The sequence below is a fragment of the Arvicanthis niloticus genome, chromosome 22 (genome assembly GCF_011762505.2).
Source record: "Arvicanthis niloticus isolate mArvNil1 chromosome 22, mArvNil1.pat.X, whole genome shotgun sequence".
Taxonomy (NCBI): Eukaryota; Metazoa; Chordata; class Mammalia; order Rodentia; family Muridae; genus Arvicanthis; species Arvicanthis niloticus.
The window spans coordinates 30900390-30920625 of record NC_133429.1 but is presented as its reverse complement, the minus strand read 5'-3'; the positions used below and the strand labels follow the sequence as shown (position 1 = coordinate 30920625).

General features: G+C 41.0%; 1 protein-coding gene across 12 annotated transcripts in view; it reads left to right on the top strand.

The window, feature by feature from the left end:
* Positions 1 to 20236, top strand: part of Syt1 (synaptotagmin 1) — a 509196-nt gene that overhangs the window by 412496 nt on the left and 76464 nt on the right. For all 12 annotated transcript variants that reach the window (XM_076920178.1, XM_076920174.1, XM_076920176.1 and 9 more), the window contains one exon: positions 14003 to 14120. In XM_076920178.1, coding sequence (XP_076776293.1) covers positions 14003 to 14120 — 118 coding nt within the window. The remainder of the gene's footprint in view (positions 1 to 14002; positions 14121 to 20236) is intronic.

Here is a 20236-nt window from a genome sequence, read left to right as displayed (position 1 = left end):
ACCTGGGAATTTGGAAAGGTGCTGTAGCAACAGGGACAGAGGAGGGACTTGCTTTCCTGAGAATGATCAAGGAAAGATGTACTAAAGAGATGACACATGAGAAAATAAGGGCTCCACTCCAAAAGAAAAGCAAAGGAGGGGAAGGCAGCCAGCAGAGGGACATCTCTCAGAGTGCCTCAGGACTGGTTTCCTGCAAGTGCGTTTGCATTTGTTTTCATGTGCATTTGTTTTCTGTTCGCATGCGTGTGTGCATGTACATCTCCTTTGTTCACTTGCTTAGATAATACTTCTATGGCTTCCCATTTATGTCTGTGGCCTTCATCTTTCACCTATCATTGTCTCCATAAGCTGTCCCCCTGTTTTTCAAATGTCTTTTCAGGGGAGACCACCCTTTTCAAGAGTCTCCCCCAAAATTAGTTTTATGTCTCTCCAAAAGCTCTCCCAGTCTCTCGTTGCATAATCCTTGGGTTTGAAGATTAGGAGATCCAGAGGCCTTCAACAGGGTTGGCTAGTTTGACTCTGGCTACATAGTCTCACACCTAACAATATTTCCCTCGGTAGCCTGTTCCCCCTTGTAGCTAGCAGCCTTCTTTGGTTAATAAGCATCAAGAAGCCACAAGCTGGACTGGTGAGATGGCTTGGCAGCTAAGAGAACTTTTTATTCTTGCTGAGTATCCAGGTTTGACTCCCAGCACCCATATGGTAGCTCACAACTGTCTGTTCCAGGGAATCTATTGCCCTCTTCTGGCCTACTAGGGCACTGCATGTACACAGTGCACTGACATACATGCAGACGAAACACCCATACACGTAAAAATTTGAACTTTTTTTTTAAAAGAAGTCACAAGACACTCCCATAAGAGGGCCTAGCCTCCTGCCCCATGCTGTTTGAAGCGCTTTATTGTAAAGTTTCATTTTGCTGGCCAGCATTGGCATGGTCTTTTCCATTACATAGTGTCACTGTGGGCAGAACTTTCTCGGTGTCTGGGTGCTTTCTACCTCCAAGTCATTTTAAGCTATTCCTTTTCATTCTGCAATCCTCTCCTCCCTCTTATCTCAGAGTCTCCTTTATTCCTTTATTCCTTTATTCCTTTATTCCTTTATTCCTTTATTCCTTTATTCCTTTATTCCTTTATTCCTAGAACCTGGGTTTCACCATAGAAAGCCTGTTATTTATGTCTCCTCTTCCCCCTTGCCTTCCTTGGGCTTCTTTTGTATTTCTGAATGCCTTACCTTGCCTCTTCTCTATTCTGGTTCTTTCTTCTCCCCTCTGGAGACTTCAAATGCAAGCTTCTCCATTCCCACGTGGCGTTATTTCCTCTGCATATACCATCTTCTTCAGGCGATTTTATTTTAGCTTTTGCTCTTGATTTGTCTAAAAGCCTGATGCACCTTCAACAATTATTTTTGAAGGAAACATAAATAATACCTAACCCTGTTCCTAGTTTTCTCCATATAACCCTCCATCCCAAAGCACATCTTTCTTTAGGGCTACTACATACCCTTCCTGTCGTGTGCAGCACCTCATGCTACCTTGCAGCATCTAAGATCTTGAGGTCCTTCCTGCTCATGTGATCTGTGGCCATGGGTACAAAGGACATGCCTGGCTGTCTGAACAATAGCCAGGGCCTGTTTCTGTTCTGGACAAGGGTACGGAATCCATCCATGCGCATCTCAGTAGTCTTCTGGTTCATACTTAGCTTTTGCCCCTGTTGGTTCGTTCCCTCTGCTGCTGTCAAGCTTCACTGTATCATTGCTGTTTGTCATTTCCTAGGTGCTTGTCCTAGGTCCTACATCCCGTCCCAGTTCTGCAGAGCAAGCTTTTGGCTTTAGCGTGCCTGAAGAAATCACTAAGCCTCCTCATGCTTTTCTTCCCACGCAGCCTACAGTATACCTTTCTTTCCCCTGAGGGTCACACCAAGCGTCATTTCTACAGAAGCAACAGTAGGCTGGCCGCAGATGTCCCTACCTTCTCCCCAGGTGATCTAACAATTAGAATCCCACCAGGAAGTCCCTGAGTAGGCAGCGAGATCTCAGCCTTCAAGGGATCCCTCTTTAAAGTCTTCCCACAGCTCCCCTCCTGATTTCCCTTATCTCCTCTTCCTTCTGGCTTCCTTTCAACGGAAGATTAAACAGAAAGCTCTTGCACTTTTTCCTTAACTCTTTCTCAAACTCTTCTGTCTTTTCTTCCTTTCTCTAGTTGTTTCTAGTGTGTTGACTCCTTCATTTCTCCACCTTCTTTATAATTATCGGGCTCCCATGTGCTATGGATGAACCCCACGAAAAGATTAAAAAAAAATCACTCTGCCCCACCCCCGCCTCCCTAAACTGCCTTATGGTGGCTTGGTTTGCTTCTGCTAAGCTCTTTTTTTTTCCTTCTGTGGCTTTCTGATCTCCCTGCCTCACAGATGAGCCTTACCCAACCTCAAGGCAGACAAAGCCAGGATCGATTGTCTATTTTAGCGGTGAGAGATCCACTTGCTCAGTGTGTGACCAGGAGCTGGGGGATGCTGGACACACACTCTCCTTACTCTCCATCACTCTGTGACTGCTCTTTGGTAGCTCTGCAAAGCAATGGCATCTCAGAACCACATGGGCATGGCTGTTCCTCCCAGGCACCAGCATCCCAGAATTGAAAGGAAGAAAATGTCCTTTTGATAGGACAGCCCCTTAGTTCCTGTGTTTTCTCCAGGAAGATTCCCTTCCCCAATAATAGCTCCTGAGCTCCTGAGGATGAACCTATAATAGCAGCTGTGGAATAGCAAAACTGCAGACAAAGCCGTGCTATTGTTCAGTGTGATTAGTAAAACTTTTGTGTTACTCCCTGGGTCAGCCTACAGATCAGTCATTCAAATGCATGCCTTTGCACTAACGTTGGCGCTTTCAGGGTCACAGTGGCAAGAGAGACCCTTTTCAAGGGTCATCTGGCATTGGTTTTCAAGAATGTTCCTAGGCCAGGGGTCCACTTTCTGATATGCGTACTTACAAAAAACCTCTTTTATGGATGTGTTGGCAGTCTGCATTGTTATTTACAAAGGTGTGTTCTCATATCTCGTTATCCCTGATCCATGTTACATTCTAATACTAATGTTAATTCTGTAACATTAGTTCCCATGATCCAGATCTGAGAGACGCCCCTTTACATCCCTTGGCATTAAAGTCAAGCCTGGAAAAGAAAACGGAATACCGAACGTTGAGTCTGAGTCAGAAAAGCTAGGCTGTCTGGATGACTGGCAGAGAATGTGAAATGGCAGAGCAGCTGTGTAAGGTTTGTCCTGGGTACCTCACCCAGGCTGAGCTTCCTTCCGTACCCCGGCGACATGAATCTACCCATCCGGTTCCTAGCCAAAAGCAGCACTCTGAGGCGGAGGCCACATCTGCCCCCTTTCCCAGATTTGCCCACTTCCGCTCACTCATGAGTCTTCTAACTCAGAACTGTCAACTAAGTTGAACGCCATGCCAGATGCCATTATTACCCAGCAGGGTGCAAAGCACTGCTTTGTATTATTTTAAATACTTGAAGAGATCTAAACTTTTAGCTAAGAGGATGAATAATTAGATTTTAGGGACCTGGGCACACTACAATATGACTCTTCTTTCTTTCAACTTTTAAAAATTAACTCATATATTTATTTACTTTACATCCCATCCCGACCACAGTTTCCCCTCCCAGTACTTCCCCCCATCCCACCCTCATTCCACTCCTCTGAGAAGTGGGAGACCTCCGGGGATATCACCCAGCCTTGGCGTATCAAGTTGCAGTAGGACCAGAGTATCCTCTTTTAGCTTTTTAAAATTTAGCTTGTTCTTGGCTTTATGGAGGGGTAATTGAGAAGAATTCGATACATAGAAGTGTCACGCAGCACCCAACAGGACACCAAGAGACAGGTCAACATCTCGATGAAGCTGATTAACCCAGTGGCCCATGCATTTATCACTTTTTTGTGGTGAAGATTGTTTGGATCGACTCTCAGCGAATTTTAAGAGGATATTATTGTTAACTGAGTCACCTTGCTGGAGAACAGGTCTCCAAAAGTATATGTGTATTAGACTCTGTGACCCTTAGCCACTACTCTGCATCCCTGGTCCTGGTCACCAGACTTCTCTGTGTCCAACTCTTTTGGGGAGATCATGCAGTGTTTTCTTCCCATGACTAACATACTCCATTCTATATTATGTCCTCCAAGCCCATCCCTGTCCCAGCAAGGAGATTTTTCCTCTTTTAAGGCTAAATAATTGTGCACTATCTGCACAGATGATTGAATAGATGTTTACCATGCCTGAAAATATAAAAAGCTAACATATTTATGGTATACTTTGCTATTTCAATACATATATGCACATTATTATATTTAAATAAGGTTCAAGATGTCTGTCTCCTAAAACACTTGTAGCATTCCTTTCTGGTGAAAGCATCCAGAATTTTCCTCAAATATTGGGGAAAAAAAATAGGCATTATCATTATGTGTAGCTACCCTGCTACTCACTGTCACAGCAGACTGGTTTAATCTACCCGTTCTGTGGTTTATTATCTCATGGTACAAGAAAGCATCTGAGGTTCTATGGCTCAACACCTTCTACTCATCCTGTACCATTATCTGTTTGATTGAACACAGCAAATCCCTCTATTTCCTCTACAGAACCCCTTCCTACTATACGTTTCTCCAAAGGCACTTAGAACTCTTGTTGACTCTTCAGCTATATGCTTGCTCACCTTGTCCAAGATGGGCTTCTTAAAATCAAGGACAAGTTTTAATCAGAATCTATTCCTAACACTTTGCACGGTGACTAATATGCTGAGAATACAATAAGCATTTAGGAAATTAATGACAGAAATAAGGTCATGTTTTCCTCATTTTCTACAGCCCCTAAACGGATCGCTAATCACACTTCTGAAAACAGTGCGAAAATGCATTCAATATCACACTTCTGAAAACAATGTTAAAACGCACTCAATCATTTGTATTGCGTCAGGATATTAGACATATAGTGAGTTAGAGGATAACTAAGGTTACATAAGAGCTTGTCTGGAAAAATTAAAATTATCCAGGTTAGGCAACAATCACGAATTCACAACAAAATGCTTAAATGTGATTGTATAGGAAAAGATACAGGTTTGTTGTTGTTGATGACGATGATGACGATGACGATGATGATGATGACTGGGATATAAATATTCCTAAGGTGGGAGATTCAACTCTGCTTTATTCACTCAACAGGAATCCTAGCTATGCATCTTCTGCCCTCTTCAGCATGTAGCTGCCAAGGCCACTTGGAGGCCATTGTCACACACAGGAGAGATCATGGGGGACTGGTTCCATACACCATACACATCACTCCATTCACATTCAAGTAACTAGGTAGACATCTGAATTCAAGGAAATCACATGCTATACATGTGGCCTTAACAGAGTGTCCAAGAAGAAAATGGTCTTTGATGAACAGCTAGCCATCTGTCCAGAGCTGAGCACTCAATAAACATGTACAAACCATCCCCTAAAAAGGATCTATGCATGCAGATAAAGGGGGGTCTATAGACGTCCAAATCCAGGAGCTTGAAATCTAATCTAATGATTTCACAAATTGATACGTGATTACAATATAAACATATTTCAAAAGCACCCAAGCATGGCCTGATTTCGTGTGAATGGGCCTAAGTAAGTGAATTTTGAAATGAGGTCTGAAAGATGAGCGAATTTGTCCAACTCAGAAAGAATGGCAAGAGAACAGAATGTGCCAAGCCAAGGTACCAGTTCATGTGAAGACTGAGGGGATGCAGGTGACAGGCATACTTAGGGTGATGCAGAACAAGGCTTTCCCCCTGTGGTAAGGAAGTGAACTTAAGCAGTATAAGACGAGACTGAGGTGGAACCAGGAAATAGAACTCAGGGAATGGAATCCTGTAACACGGTCAGAACTTGAGTCTTCATTCCAAGGAAAATGGGAACTTATTTAAGGATGTTAAGTGAATTTCAAAAGTGACGTGTTAACTCTATGCCAGAAATGTATTTAAAGGCAACAAGTGAAAGATACTGAAAATAAGTGGCCAAAGGAATGAGATGGCAATGGAACAGTTCAGACTTCAAAAGAAGTTAGCAGTCAATGGTAACTTCTATTCTCCCGACTGGGGCAGCTAGTTAGATGCTGGTATCATTTGGTGAAACAGAGCAAACCATGCTTGGTGATCTCTGGAGAACTGAGAATATCTGATCATAAATACAGAGTTTTGCATTTGAGTCTAAGAGGTACAGAAGGTGAGTCTGAGGCCTGATGAAAGATTGAGGCTTCAGATATAAATGTGGAAATTAAGTCTGCATCATAAATCTCAAAACCTTAGGAATGCCTATTAATAGTAATCTTCCTAAATGATTATGAAGAAAAGTGGGGCTTGAACTAAGCTCCGAGAAGGACAAGAGATGAGTGGCTGGAGAGGTAGAAAAGCCAAGCAATGGAGCAATGGCATTTCAACAAAAGGATGCAGAAAATAATCAATAGAATGTGGATAAATAGAAGCAGTCACTATTTAATTCCTTTAATTATATTTGGCTGAAGAAAAGTGTAGTTGAAATGAGATGTTTTAATAATGCCAAGCACACCTATTTATGGGTCTCTACCTCCTCTATGCATACTAACTAATAAATCTAACATATAATTGAGGCACAAAGGGGTTAGTAATTTGCCCAAGGCTTAGCAGTGGCAGATTTATTAAGTGGCAAACCTGCAAACTGAACCTAAGCTGTCTGCCTTCAGAACCTGTGCCATTCCTCAGTGACTGAGGAATCTCCTATAGCACATTTTAATGTTGAATAAGACATTCCAAAGCGTAGTTTTGTATTCTGATAGGAAGATATATGCACATATGGCCAATATTTCTGTATTTATAAAGAAATGGCCCATAGACTGTGGCTCGTCTACATACTATGTTATTTAAAGCATTTCAATGAAATGAAAGTATAAGATAAAAATAAATATGAAGGTGAGCCTCTTAGTCTTCCCTTTCATCATTGGGTCACCTGTGACCTCCATAGTGGAGACAATCAGAAACATGAGAGACAGGAGAGCTTTTAATAGTAGTTCTCTACCTGTGGGTCGCACCCCCCACGAGGGGAGTCACCTATCAAATACCCTGTATATCAGATATTTACATTGCAATTCATAACAGTAGCAGAATTACAGTTACAAAGTAGCAACAAAATAATTTTATGGTTAGGGGGTCACCACAACCTGAGGAACTGTATCAAAGGGACACACGGCATTGGGCAGGTCAAGAACCTTTAAGACAGAAGTTTAAGAGTAAGAATGAGATGGGCGCATGCATTTTGGTTTCTGATACTATCTGAACAGTTTCCGCCAACTTGGTGGCTTAAAATGTGCACTTGTTAACTCACCATACCGTCAAGTAGAGAGGACACCAGGCGGTTAATACTAGGAGGTACAAACAGTAAAATCATGGGAACACATTTTCTCTGCTAGATGACTCTACAGTTATGCCATCAAGACACTGCCATGGAGACCAGGAAAGTGGGACCTAGATAGCTAAGCAGTCATGTCAATGCCTTCTCATTGAAACCACTCCTGATCTACCTGGGTATTGTTTTAATGTTTAATTTTTTAATTATCACACAAGGTATTAACTAGCATTCTATCATTTTGGAACAAAGTATGTTCTAGTAGACTGTCTTCTCCTTTGTCCCCTGCTGCTTTGAACGATACTCCCCAGCCCCCCCCCATGCTTCATATTTTCCCAAAGTACATGCCTGAACCAAGCATTGTTTCTCTATTTTGTTAATTGATTCTGTATAATTTATTGACCAAAGGGCCCCAGGGACCAATTCATTTCCATTAAATAAGTGCATGGTGAGCTAAAGCCAATGGCTGGCCAGAGCTGCTTCTACTACCCTTTGCTGAACTCTAACTTACTTTTAATAGGCACGTTGGCTTTCTGTTTTTGAAATCCTTCTTTTAATCACACCAAATATCCACTTTTTAGCTGTTAATCATTTCTAATAGGACTGCTTCTGTCTCTTATTTAAAACGTGCAGGTATGAGGAAAATTTGGAAACTCTATTATATCACAAAGCACAAGTCCATTTCTCATTATCTCACTTGAGTGTCACACTGTAAGAAGAGTCATGGATTTTAAGCTGATAGATGGTTCTAGGGCTTTGTTCATGTATCCCCTGTACCTAAAATGCTCTTTGTCTGCATGAGGTCCATCTCGACTCTTCCTTCTGAGCCTTCATCTCAGCGCAGGTGAAGGTTCTTCCTGGACACTGTATACATTGCTAACTAGTCTCCCCTACACTCTCTAGCTCTGGTTATAAGAAGAAAATCTGTCTTAACGTGACATGTGACTATCAGGCACCTTTGGTAAAACTGCATTTGAGATGACTTTGAGAAACTGGGAATGATTACACATGGAGGCAGGGGATTATCTCTAATTAAAGTATCTTCTTCTCCTTAGCTCTGTCACTAGATTTGAGGATGTTCCAAGGTTCCCTTCCCACATCATTCCTGCTGCATCTGTATTGGGGTCAATACGCTCCCTTGTTACTCACCTGGGTAACCAGAGAGACTACACTGCAGCTTAGAATCCTATGGTAGGATTCAGTGATTATTCTGGATAAAACTGAATCAATGAAATCGTATAAAATAATGTTTCATACAGTATCTTCACACACACACACACACACACAAAATGTTCAAGGCCATAAACGGACCCAGTCAGCTAAGCAGTATAGTGTACAGTCTGTACACTGGGACAGATTTACTCTTCGTAGCCTGGGTACATTTCCTAACCACATTCATACTGTGGCCATCTGGGCCATTAGGTGTAAATACTGAGTTGGCAGCATCTTCAGGGGAGATGAGCATAGTTGTGAGCACATCAGGGACTTGAAAAATCCTATCGCCCAAAGAGCACATTACCTGTTATTCCCTCATACTGCCTGTTATCCCATCCCAGAGGCCCTCTTTGGAGAACAACCAGACATGGTGGTGCATGCCTTTAATCCCAGCACTTGGGAGCTAGAGGCAAATGGATCTCTGTGTGAGTTCAGAGCCACCATGGTCTCTGTAGAGTGCCCCAGGACAGCCAGGGGTACATAGGGAGACCCTGTCTCAAAAAAAAAGAGTGCCATGTGAACACTTTAATAGTTGCACAAACGAAGAATATGCAAATGGTCTGCATTTCTATTTTTGAACAATTAGACCTCCATTTATTTCTCACCTCTAAATAGACTCCTAACCTTGGGGCAAAGAAAATCTACTCATCAGAGTATCTGTTGCCAATTGAACACAGAGAAAAATCTTCTTGCAATTAACATAAATAGTCTATGTCCTTTTAAAATGACATGGCACTGAGTCGTTTTTCAGTACCTTTTAAAAACTCATTCAAAGGCAAATTGTTTCCAAAAAAGTATCTGAACTTAGCCCATTTTCAAAGGCCACCAAAGCAAAACCCTTTTCTTACATAGAAAATGATGGCCAGTCCTGTAAGACCCATGAAAAAAAAACGTTCATTTGCAATCAAACCTTTTTGTCCGTTGGAGATGACCTTTGTTTTAATATCTATAATGCTTTTCAGAAAGGAAGGGATTTGTATGGTTGTCCATAGAATCATTAATTTATGTCTGCTCTATTCGGTGGCTGCTTTAAAAAAAAAAAAAGTCATGGAATTATCAAGCTGCTCAGAACAAAAGTACCTTCTGATTGTCAGCTCCAAAGTTTAAAAGAGCAGGTTAATTTCTCTGAATCTCACAGTTGGAACTTTCTAACGCTAGCTGGCAGCTTCCACCTAGTGATCAAGGCAATTCACTAAAATAAATTATACATAAAGCTGAAATCCCTAATAGTAATGAGGCCCCTTCATGAGATAATCATACCAGCAAAAGCGCTCATTTGTCAGCTGCAACTCGGCAGGGTCTTGAAAATCTTGATGGAAGAACTTTACCCCCAGAAGGATGTGGTTTCTAGCTTCATGGTAGAGTTAGCGGGGCAGTGGTCTCGTGCTAGGCACAAAGGAGAGTCATCCAGTAAACCTGATAGCTCACCTGTTGATTAAACTGGAGCCAGTGTTGATAGAACGCTAGCATCTGTGCTGTTTATAAAGCAGTAGACCAGTGAACTTCTCCTTTCAATACATGCAGCCCCAAACTACTTAGAAGACACTCATTGTATTCCTGGAGCAAGGCATAGAACAGTAGTAGAAATTCTAGTCCTTCCTCTTCTAGAGTCTGTAGGTGGCAGCTGAACTCATATATATAAAGAGAAAAGACTGAACGGCTGGACACCATGCTGCAGACTATACAAAAGATGGGACTGGATCTTCCCAACATTAGTTTAGCCATCCATATACAATCTGCTTTGGGATTTGTAGGGACAAAAACTAAGGAATGTTTCATTGGGCATTTTCAAAAGTCCGACAGATGTGGTGAGGGCTTCATTTGAAAAGCAGCGGGGGCTGACTAATGGTTGGCATGGAGTATGGGCAAGAAGTCGAAGGGGTGTGATAGTGGAAGACGTAGGAAGGAGAGTGGCGAATGCCATGCTGTAGCTCATGTTGGAGGTAGCCATTCGTGGAAGGTAGTCAAGGCAGGTTATGATGCCAGTTAAAAACAATGAGTACAACCCAGTCTGGTACACATTCATATCTACAGAAAAGGACAGGTCAAGACTTAGGTGTTAGAGGAGGAGACTAACAGAGATGGACGTTAGCCTCTAGGAAAAGGTCTTAGAAGGAACAGTTTAAAAGAAGGCATATGCTGAACAAAGTGATCATTTTAAACAATAATGGAGTATAAGGTAAACCATCAGAGGGATTATTAGTTATGGTCACTTCACAGGTAGTGCTAAATGATCTTGCTTCGGTGTCTCATTGAGACCACCTATCCGATGTTCTGTAACCTTTAGTTTTCAAGTATCTACTTATAAAATGGACATAGTAACACCCGCTTTGTGTGCTCTTGAGAAAACTGTAATTGTTAATGTGCCATAAGGCTCTAAGATGGAGTTGGGTTCATAAAAATGCAGTGATATTTCTTGCCTTCTCCCACAAGAGAGTTTTCCTCCATCTTGACATCAGAAAATTGTACAAATTGGGGGAGGAGCGGTGACTAGCTTTGAAACAGCTGTTGATCAGAAGTAATTAAAACTTTGGAAAGTCATTTCAGTTCATTCATGTAAAAATAATATTTAATTTGCTTTACTGGTTGATAATTTTTATGAGCAAATGAAAATTTTTTTCCATGTTAAAGCCTCTAAATTAATTCAATGCAGATCTGTAAAGAGTTTTAAAAACAAGTCCTTCTCTTCCTCTGTACCCTAAAATACCCACATTTGTTCTTTTATGAATCCATTCTTCATCCATCCCAAAGGCTTAAAACCGCAGTGAATCTCACACATTTCTCCTTTATCCAAAATGATGAGCTCTCTTTTGAAGCTAAATAGTACGTAGACTCTTTAGAATCTTTTACATTCTCTGTGAGTCTCAAGATTGAAGAATGAAATGATCCTGCAAGAAAAATGACATGACATTTCCTCACTTAAAACAACCGGGAGCCTTCTGTGGCGCTGCATGCCTGTAGCTCTCAATACTTGACAGACAGATGAGCCGCCAAGTCAGAGGTCCAAGGTCATCCTCAGCAGCAGGCGGTTTGAGGCCAGCTCATGTCAAAACATTGCTAATGACATATATGAAGTTTTTAAAGTTACCTGCAATTTTGAAGTTATGGGATGGAAGAAGAGTAAGTATTAAAAAGAAAAATGGATATTTGGGATGAGACAAAAATACAGAAGTGAGCTTATTTTAGCATCCTAAGTTATTCATGTACTCCAATAATGAGCCGAATAGAGATTTATGATCAAGGCCAGTGTAGTCATCTCTGGCATGCCTGGTGAAGTAGTGAGAATAGTCTAGCCTGTAGTACAATGAGCTTACCAAGGAAATGAACATGAATAACGAAGAGATTCCTACACATAGAGCCCGCCTCCAAATGACCATTGCAAATAGTAATTTTGTCAATGTACATTTCTCTTCCCTCACCAAGTTTAGGGGAATCTGGCTGTCTTTTGTATTCATTTCTAAAATACTAATTCCAACTCTGTATTTTTAGAGACCATGACAAATAATATATTGTACTAAGTCACATAATATGTCAATTAAGTGTCAGGGTGACCAAGCATACAGAGTGACTCTGATACAAGGGACCTACCAGCCACAGGGAAGTATTCTGTCTGTGATTCAAAGCATAGCTATTTCCAAAATGGTTTTGTATTTTTTTTTTTTTTGCAAAGGTGAGGTATTATGATAGCCATGAAAGGACTTTTTCACTAGGGAAGGCACAGACAGGTGGAAGAATTAAACTGTCTACACAGGAATATGAAAACAATATTCTCATCAACCTAGAAGCATGTTGTCAGACACTACAGGGATTCCACAAATAGGAGAATTGGGCCACAGACACATGTGGTGTTGTTTTCAATAGGGCATCAGTTAAGTGTGGAAAGACAGGCTTATGTTCTCTCTCCCTCCCTCCCCTCTACTCACCTACAAAAAAAAAAAAAAAAAAAAAAAAAAAAAAAAAAAAAAAAAAAAAAAAGCAAAACCATACTCTTTCGTCTTTGAAAGATGAATATAGTAAGTACCTCCACAAAAAAAATAAGTAAATAAATAAATAAATTACATTTCCTTACACTGTTACATTATATCATGGGTGGTATTTCCACACTGGAGACTGGCTCATTTAGCACATATGTCTAGCTACAGATAAGGCAAAGATGAAAAGACTTAGGGTATCAGTAGTTTCTATATACTTTCTATGTTGCAAGTCTTTCCTAAGAAGTCTGACACAGGTATTTCACTCTTCAGAATCAAAACTTAGATTTGGGGAGGGAAAATATTAAGAAATGAACTCTGATGGGCCATACAGCTAATTCCTTAGGTCAGATGGCTGTCAGGAGCCTCTCCCATCTAAGGAGGTGGGTACAACAATATCTTTAATTCTTTTTATTCTCTCCACCCCTCACCCATTGTGTGCTTGTACCATTCATGTGCACGTTGCAGGAATGCACACACATGCACTCACACACACACTCACACAAATACAAATTATAGTCTCATTGAACGGCATGGTTGTTAACTGAAGTATAAAATAAGTAATCGTAAAACCTCCCAACATTCCACTTAAGGGAAGACAATAAATATGAGTCCTCTCTGGGAAAGGGCCATTTTGTATGCCCTTATCCTACATTTTCTGATCTGGATAAGTTATTCTGAATCATCTGATTCCAGAATGGTTGCATGCCCTTTGGACATAAACTATGGCAGCACTGAAGTGCCCTAAGGAGCTTTGAGCACCTGCATTGTGGTACAATGTTACAGCTTTCCAGCCTGCTACTAGATTTTTACAAACTTAACGATAAAGGCAAAGAAAGACTTGCCTTGAAATGAGTAACACCAAGACATACAAAAACTCACACTTGAGTGCATTTATGTGATGTGAGTTTCAGAATCTTTCAACAATAAATAGAATTTAGCTGAACAAAGATATCTTTCTTCCCAAGTCCCTAAACATAGGCTTTTAGATATAATCTTATTTGATAGGGGAAAAGACAAACACTGAGATGGGTTGATTCTAATAAAGAAAATAATAAGTAAACCGTACAGTGCTCTTTAATAAAGCAAGGGGATTTTACAAAGAGTTTTGCAGTATTCAGTGCCGTCTCAAAGACAGTCATCTTGGTCTCATTTCCAGAATTATAGACATATTCTATTGGATATTAAAGTGTAAATGGTTTTTTTTTTTCAAAAGCTGAAGTAGATAATCTTGAAAAAGAAAAGACTGGTATGGTATAAAATGACCACTATAAAAATGCCCGTGGACTTTGAAATCTCCAGATTCTAACCGTTCTAACCATCCTCTTGAGGAAATCACAATGTCTAAGACCTAACAGTTCAACTTCACTTGAAGACTCCCTAATACCTCTTTATTGGTTTTCATAGCAAGAGAAACTGGGTGACATCTGCTTCTCCCTCCGCTACGTCCCTACTGCCGGCAAGCTGACTGTTGTCATTCTGGAAGCCAAGAACCTGAAGAAGATGGATGTGGGTGGCTTATCTGGTGAGTGCACAGCGGCTATTGATTGTTGGAAACACTGTTTCACTGTGGGTACCGAATGCACAGCCCTCATGCTGCGGCTCCCTGCTCCTTAATTGATCGCAGCTCTCTTTCCTATGGAGCTGGAAGCAGTGTCAGAATTCAGCCAACGCAGGGCCCCAGGAAGCCACTCTCAGTTTATTGAAATTGGCAAAGAAGATGAAATCTATTTTCCTTCTCCATAGCCAAAGTATCAGCTGTCATTTCTATGTCATTGAAAGCTAAAATTTTGGCTTCTTGTTTGAAAGGCAATGCCTGTGACAAATTATAGTTTTGAGGGTTTTTTAAATTCACCCTCAGTATTAAAATTTCTATTTTACCTGAGACTTATTAATTGGGTATTTGCTAACCTGACATGATTTCTATAATGCTTTTATTCAAATCTATACAACTGTCTTTGTCTGAGATGAAAGCCGAGAACAGCTCATATAATTGTATTAATCCTACAGCTTAAGATGAGGGTGGACGGAGGGAAGCAGTGGGTTTGAAAGTTCTATGTGACCCAAGCAGGACATAACGGGAGCCCTTCCACAAAGCAAAGTCAGCTCAAGGACTCGTTGCTTCCCGGTCTGAGCATGATTTTTTTTTCCTCCTCTGTGTGGTTAAATCAATTATCATTTTAATGTTCCAGTAAATCATTAAGGTGTGAGGGAATCTCCTGACATGCCACAAGGTCATCACAAACAGGTAACAGTTGTCATTGTTTCTAGCTATGGAGTTTCAACAGATGTGACTCTTTCTTCTGTGATTTTTTCTGATTACAAAAAGAAAGAAACCTTGTAAACATCACACTAATGCTGAACAGTGAGTCTCTACTGTGAAACAAAACAGCTAAAAATGGCGGAGGCTAAATTCTACCCCGTGATTTAACAGTCCGATCTCGTGCTACCTACATCTCTGTATGAATAAGGGACCTTGAAGAACCTATATCCTTTTTCATGTCACTGAGGCCCTACTTAATGTCTTGCTTCATTTCTAATGATACCAGTCTGAACCTTTAAGGCAATCAGCATAGTTCTCCCTAAACATATGCAAAATATCTTGTGTGCTTATTTGTAAAACCAATGCACAGAAAAGTATTTAAAATTTTGCAATTTTAGTTTCCTCCCAGATCTCTTGAGGAGACTTAAGAGAGCTTTAACCTCTCTCTCTTTTTAGCTAAGTAAGCATGTCCCATTAGGAGTGTATCTGTAGCACTCATATCTGCCCCAAGCACTCCAGCCGTCCATGGGAGTTGTCTGCTGGACACCTGGGATCAATGCTTCCTTAGTGTCCCGCCTAATTGAGCTCCACAACAGCTTCAAGCGACCATGTTCTGGCTTTCTTCTGAGACTTATAGAGGACTTGCCATCACCATCGACACCTGCTTTACCTCATCCTTCTCCAAGACTGCTGTCCCTTTCTGTCTGACTTCTTTGCCAGCCATCTAACCCTTTCTGCAGAACGGAAACATCTAGCCAGGATCTATCCATCCGAGTGCTTACAGTCATGGGCATGTACACGAGCTCACTGCTAGCACCAAGGACAACTCCCAGCCTGTCACCGTAGCCAAGCAATTGTGGCTTAAAAGAGGTACACCCAAAGGTCAGATCTAGTTCCGTACCCATCAGTTTGTCATCTTTTTTTTTTTTTTCTAAAGAAAGGCAGGAAAATTATAGTAGCTTCAGAAGCCACAGAACCTAGATTCACCCCCATATTCGAATTACCTGGAATGATTATAATCATTAACAAACCCTAATTTTAAGGGCTTCCTGCTGCCTGTAGAATTAAATCATAATTACGCTAATCACCTAATGTAGACACTTTCAAGCTATGCTGTTCTGCATCTCATTTTAGCCGATGGACCAGCACACTCATCTCATAACAAGCCATGGAACGTGCTGCTTCCGTTCTCACATAGTTCTCTTCATCGGAATTCTCTCTCTCTCTCTTTTAACAATGGCCAGCTAAATCCAAGTCATTCTTCAGGCCCAGCTGAACTCGTATTCCTTCTGGTTACTCAACCAATGTGTACCGTGACTCTACCATGAGTCAGACATCACGCAGGGCACGGGTTCACAATAGATAAAACAGTCCAGAGACCCTGTGCCAAGAAATTAATAAAGCACACAGTGCCCTGAGATGCCATAAGCCATAGGTAGAAATGAAACAAGGAAGTTGAGTAAGCCATGTTAGGGAGTTTTGGGTTTGTTTGTTTGTTTGTTTGTTTTGTTTTGTTTTGTTTTTAGATCAGGAAAGATCACATGAGCCGTGACATTCCAGGTGACAATAGGGCAGAGGTGGGGACTAAGCCAAGGTTCCCTGTGGGAAGCCAGAAGGTTTGCCAGTGGTAGGGATGCTGTAGGAATACCTTTTCTGATCCATCCAGCAGAACCAATCTTCTTGTCTTTTTAAACTACCACTAGCAGCTGGTTTACAGTCCTCAAACACCAGACTCCTTTCTCACTAGACTGTTCTGTATTTATGTCTCCCACAATGCTCTCACTGACGGGTGGCACTGTGCATAGCTGCAGAATGAATAATGAATTATTTACAAAGGCACTGTGGCCTGAAAAACAAGTCTTGCATTTCAAATTTGCTTAACCTGCTTACCATTAAAGCAATTTTAAGGATGCGAATGAGTTGCCTCGGAGTAAGAGGACCTATGTACAAAGAGACCACAACTATATAAGATCTCATTCCAAGTGATTCAGATGCCAAACTAGATTTGCCAGAAATGGCTTGTTAACTGGAACCAAAGCTGGCTCTTCTGCCAGAGTTGAAAACCACACTCTGCCACTACTGACAATCTGAGTTGTTTGGGGGGTCTTAGAGTTCAAACGCTATACAGGCTCTCGAAGAAAGCCGCTCATATTGACATTGGACAGATGATTTCTTTCTTCTAAGCCTCTGTTGACAAAGTAGAAGTGCTAAGCTCTCCATTAGTGAGCATATTGTGAGAGAGAAAAAAGCGAGAGTTAAACTTAAGTGCTTACCAAATATCACTGTGACTGTTCCAATTAGTAACTTTATCAAAGCTGAAAAAAAAATGTGAAATCAATGGACCAGCTAACCTGCTGCTTGATTTGGTGGAGGGGAGGGGGGCAGGAGAGGGACCTGACAGGACTCGGCTATTTGATAGATGTGCCAGATCAGTTCCGGATAATCAGGAGGCCAGGTGAATTCAAAATTAGCAACGGATCAATAAAACATGAGGAAAATAGGAAGTAGACACTTTAAAAATACTTTTCTTACGAGTTTCTGGCAATATCAGGCAATTTCTTTCTCACTGTGTTTATTCAAAATGGATACCACAAGGATTTTGCCTGTATCAGGCATCCACATTGCAAATAATCAAAGTTCCTACCCTTCATCCTCACAAGGCAAGTGTAATTGGACTCTTCATAATTCTGCAGCAGACTAACTTTTTAAATTTACTCATTCATTTGGAAATTTTTTACATGAGTACTTACATAATTCTACCCCATCCCCCACCCCCAACTCCTCCCATGTCCTCCACTTAAATTCCCGGCCTTGTCTTTCTTAATTATTATACCTATATACGTAAATACATATGTACCTATATATGTAATTGATTTTAATTAATCCTTAAAAAATGAACCTCCCTTTTCTATTTTCTGTTCATGAATATTACAAAAAGAAATTCTTAAGTTCTGAGAAAGACGGGGCATTGGAGGAATTGAGAGTCTCTCACTCCTACCGTGAGCTGCTATTTCTAACACACCATTTAGCCTTTCCCACATACCCATCTTCAAGAGAGAGAGCATGGCTCCTAGGGGCCTCCACTATCTGGAACTGAACCACGAAAGTCCTCAGAATAGGTAAGGCTAAAAATGGAGCAAGTAAGGGTTGTTGGAAATTAGAGCATTCTTAGAACCTGGGGGGGGGGCAGGGTAAAGTCAAAATCCCTGGGAATAGTCTCAATTAGCTCTCCCTCTCTTGTCTCCTCAAAATCACTAGTGAATTCTCTCTTCTCATCTGAGGCTTCTGGCAAATCATCCTTCTTGCCTGGCTCCACATGAAACAGAACGTTCTCATCCTGGTCCCCAGTAGTGAGCACACACACCATCCTTACAGATTTTTATTCTGTCATTTCACAGCAAGAAAACTGTGTCCATGTAAAAACAGGCAAAAAGTGTGCAGTCCAACTGCCCTGATGAAGCTTAAATTCACCCAACTTGGGGGGGGGGGGGGAGAGAGAGAGAGAGAAAGGTTCGGGAAACCCAGGTGAAGCATCTATTCCAATGGGGCTGACGAACGTTAAGGAGCAAGAGAGGAGACTAAGAGAGGCATCAGGTGGATAGTGAGAAGACCAAGAAGCAAGAGCAGCTGAGCAAGCTATGGTTAAAGCAATGGCTCTCAACCTGTAGGTCACAACCCTTTTGGGGTTCAAGCGACCCTTTCGCAGGGGTCACAGAGCAGATATTTACATTATGATTCATGGCAGTAACAAAACTACAGCTATGAATTAGCACTGAAACAATGTTATGGTTGGGAGTCATAACTGTATTACTATATTTAACTGTATTAAAAGGTCACGGCATTAGGAAGATGTAGAACCACTGGTTTCAAGTGTTCTCCATCATAATTTTTCTGCTTCATTTCAGCCATGCCCTCTTCCGCCATCTTCTTCCTGGCTGTCCCCATCCAAGCTTACCGCTAGCATTGTGACAAGCCAGTGGTGGCTAGGACATAGTGACCCCAGAACTCACGATGCTGAGGCAGGAAGATCTGAGTGTGTCTGACTTCCATAATGAGATCCTACCTCTAAAAAAGGAAGTCATTTGATTAGCAAACACATAAATGAGTAAGAACAAAATGCCTAGCTGCAGGAGATATCTATTCCAATTAAAGAACACAGTGGACTTCAAGAAGGTGATGGAGCAGAGTCTGATGCTGTAAAAGGTTAGGGTGTGGCTCAGTGAGTTACAAGCACACAGATACACATACACACACATACATGCACAATCATGCAAATTCTTTATCATCAGCTGGTATATTTTAATTGTTTATTACTTTGTTTGTTCTTGGTCTACTTTTCCATCATCCTACAAGGATAATTTAGGAAATAGAGCCACATTTAAGTGCTCAACAGTGTTCAAAGGGAACAGCTCGCCTACTCCCAGACACCCATTAGGGTCAATATAAAAACCATAAGCAGCACAGAAAAATTGTTCCTTTAGGCCAATCAAGAGCTGGCATTTTGACTGGTTTGATTAGAACCATCAGGAGACAGGTTAAAACAAGAACCATCTCAGACCCCATTCTAGGGGAGAACCTGGAGTTTTAAACATGCCCACTCCCGTGTTTCTTATTCATCTGAAACTCAAATAAATAAATAAATAAATAAATAAAACGAAAAAAAAGACACTTAAAAGCTTAGATGGTACATCATAATTTTAACTAAGGTTTGTATCTGCCAAGTCCTAAGAAAGAATTTTGTTGTCAATAATATAGGGAACAAATACACCCTTTGATTTATATTCAAGATTTTTTTCAAATAAAAGATTGTATTTCTTTTAGGACCCTAGTTTCTCCTTCCTGAAAAGTGTGAATGTTTTGCCTTTTTCCTCCTTAGCTTCTTTCAGTCAAGAGGAGACAAAGGCAGATGTTTCCTTTACAGGTTCTGCAGTCATTTTCCAATGTCCTTGACCACCTTCCTATGTGTCCATCTATGGGTAATGAAAGCATAACGAAGAAAACCGCTCCAAATTCAATTGACTTGAACTAAAAGCCACTAGTCTGGGAGCTAGGCCAATAAATAAACAGGCAGAAACTTATTTGAGCCAATTAGATAGGGATATGCAAATTAATTGGCCATGATATCAGGGTCAAGCAATAATATGCAAATACGCTGGCTTCTTATTGAGCTAATGGGACAGGAATATGCATAATAAGTTGGCAGTGATGTCAGAAGCTTCATCATAATTTTAGGCTTGCATGTTACAAATGTAAAATTAATTCTGCAACATTTCAAAATCCTTAATTATAATGTTGATAAAAATAATAGGAAGCTCTGAGAAGGGAACAGACTGTTCTAAAAAGGAAATGACAATCCTTGAAACGGCATGGTTCTAGAA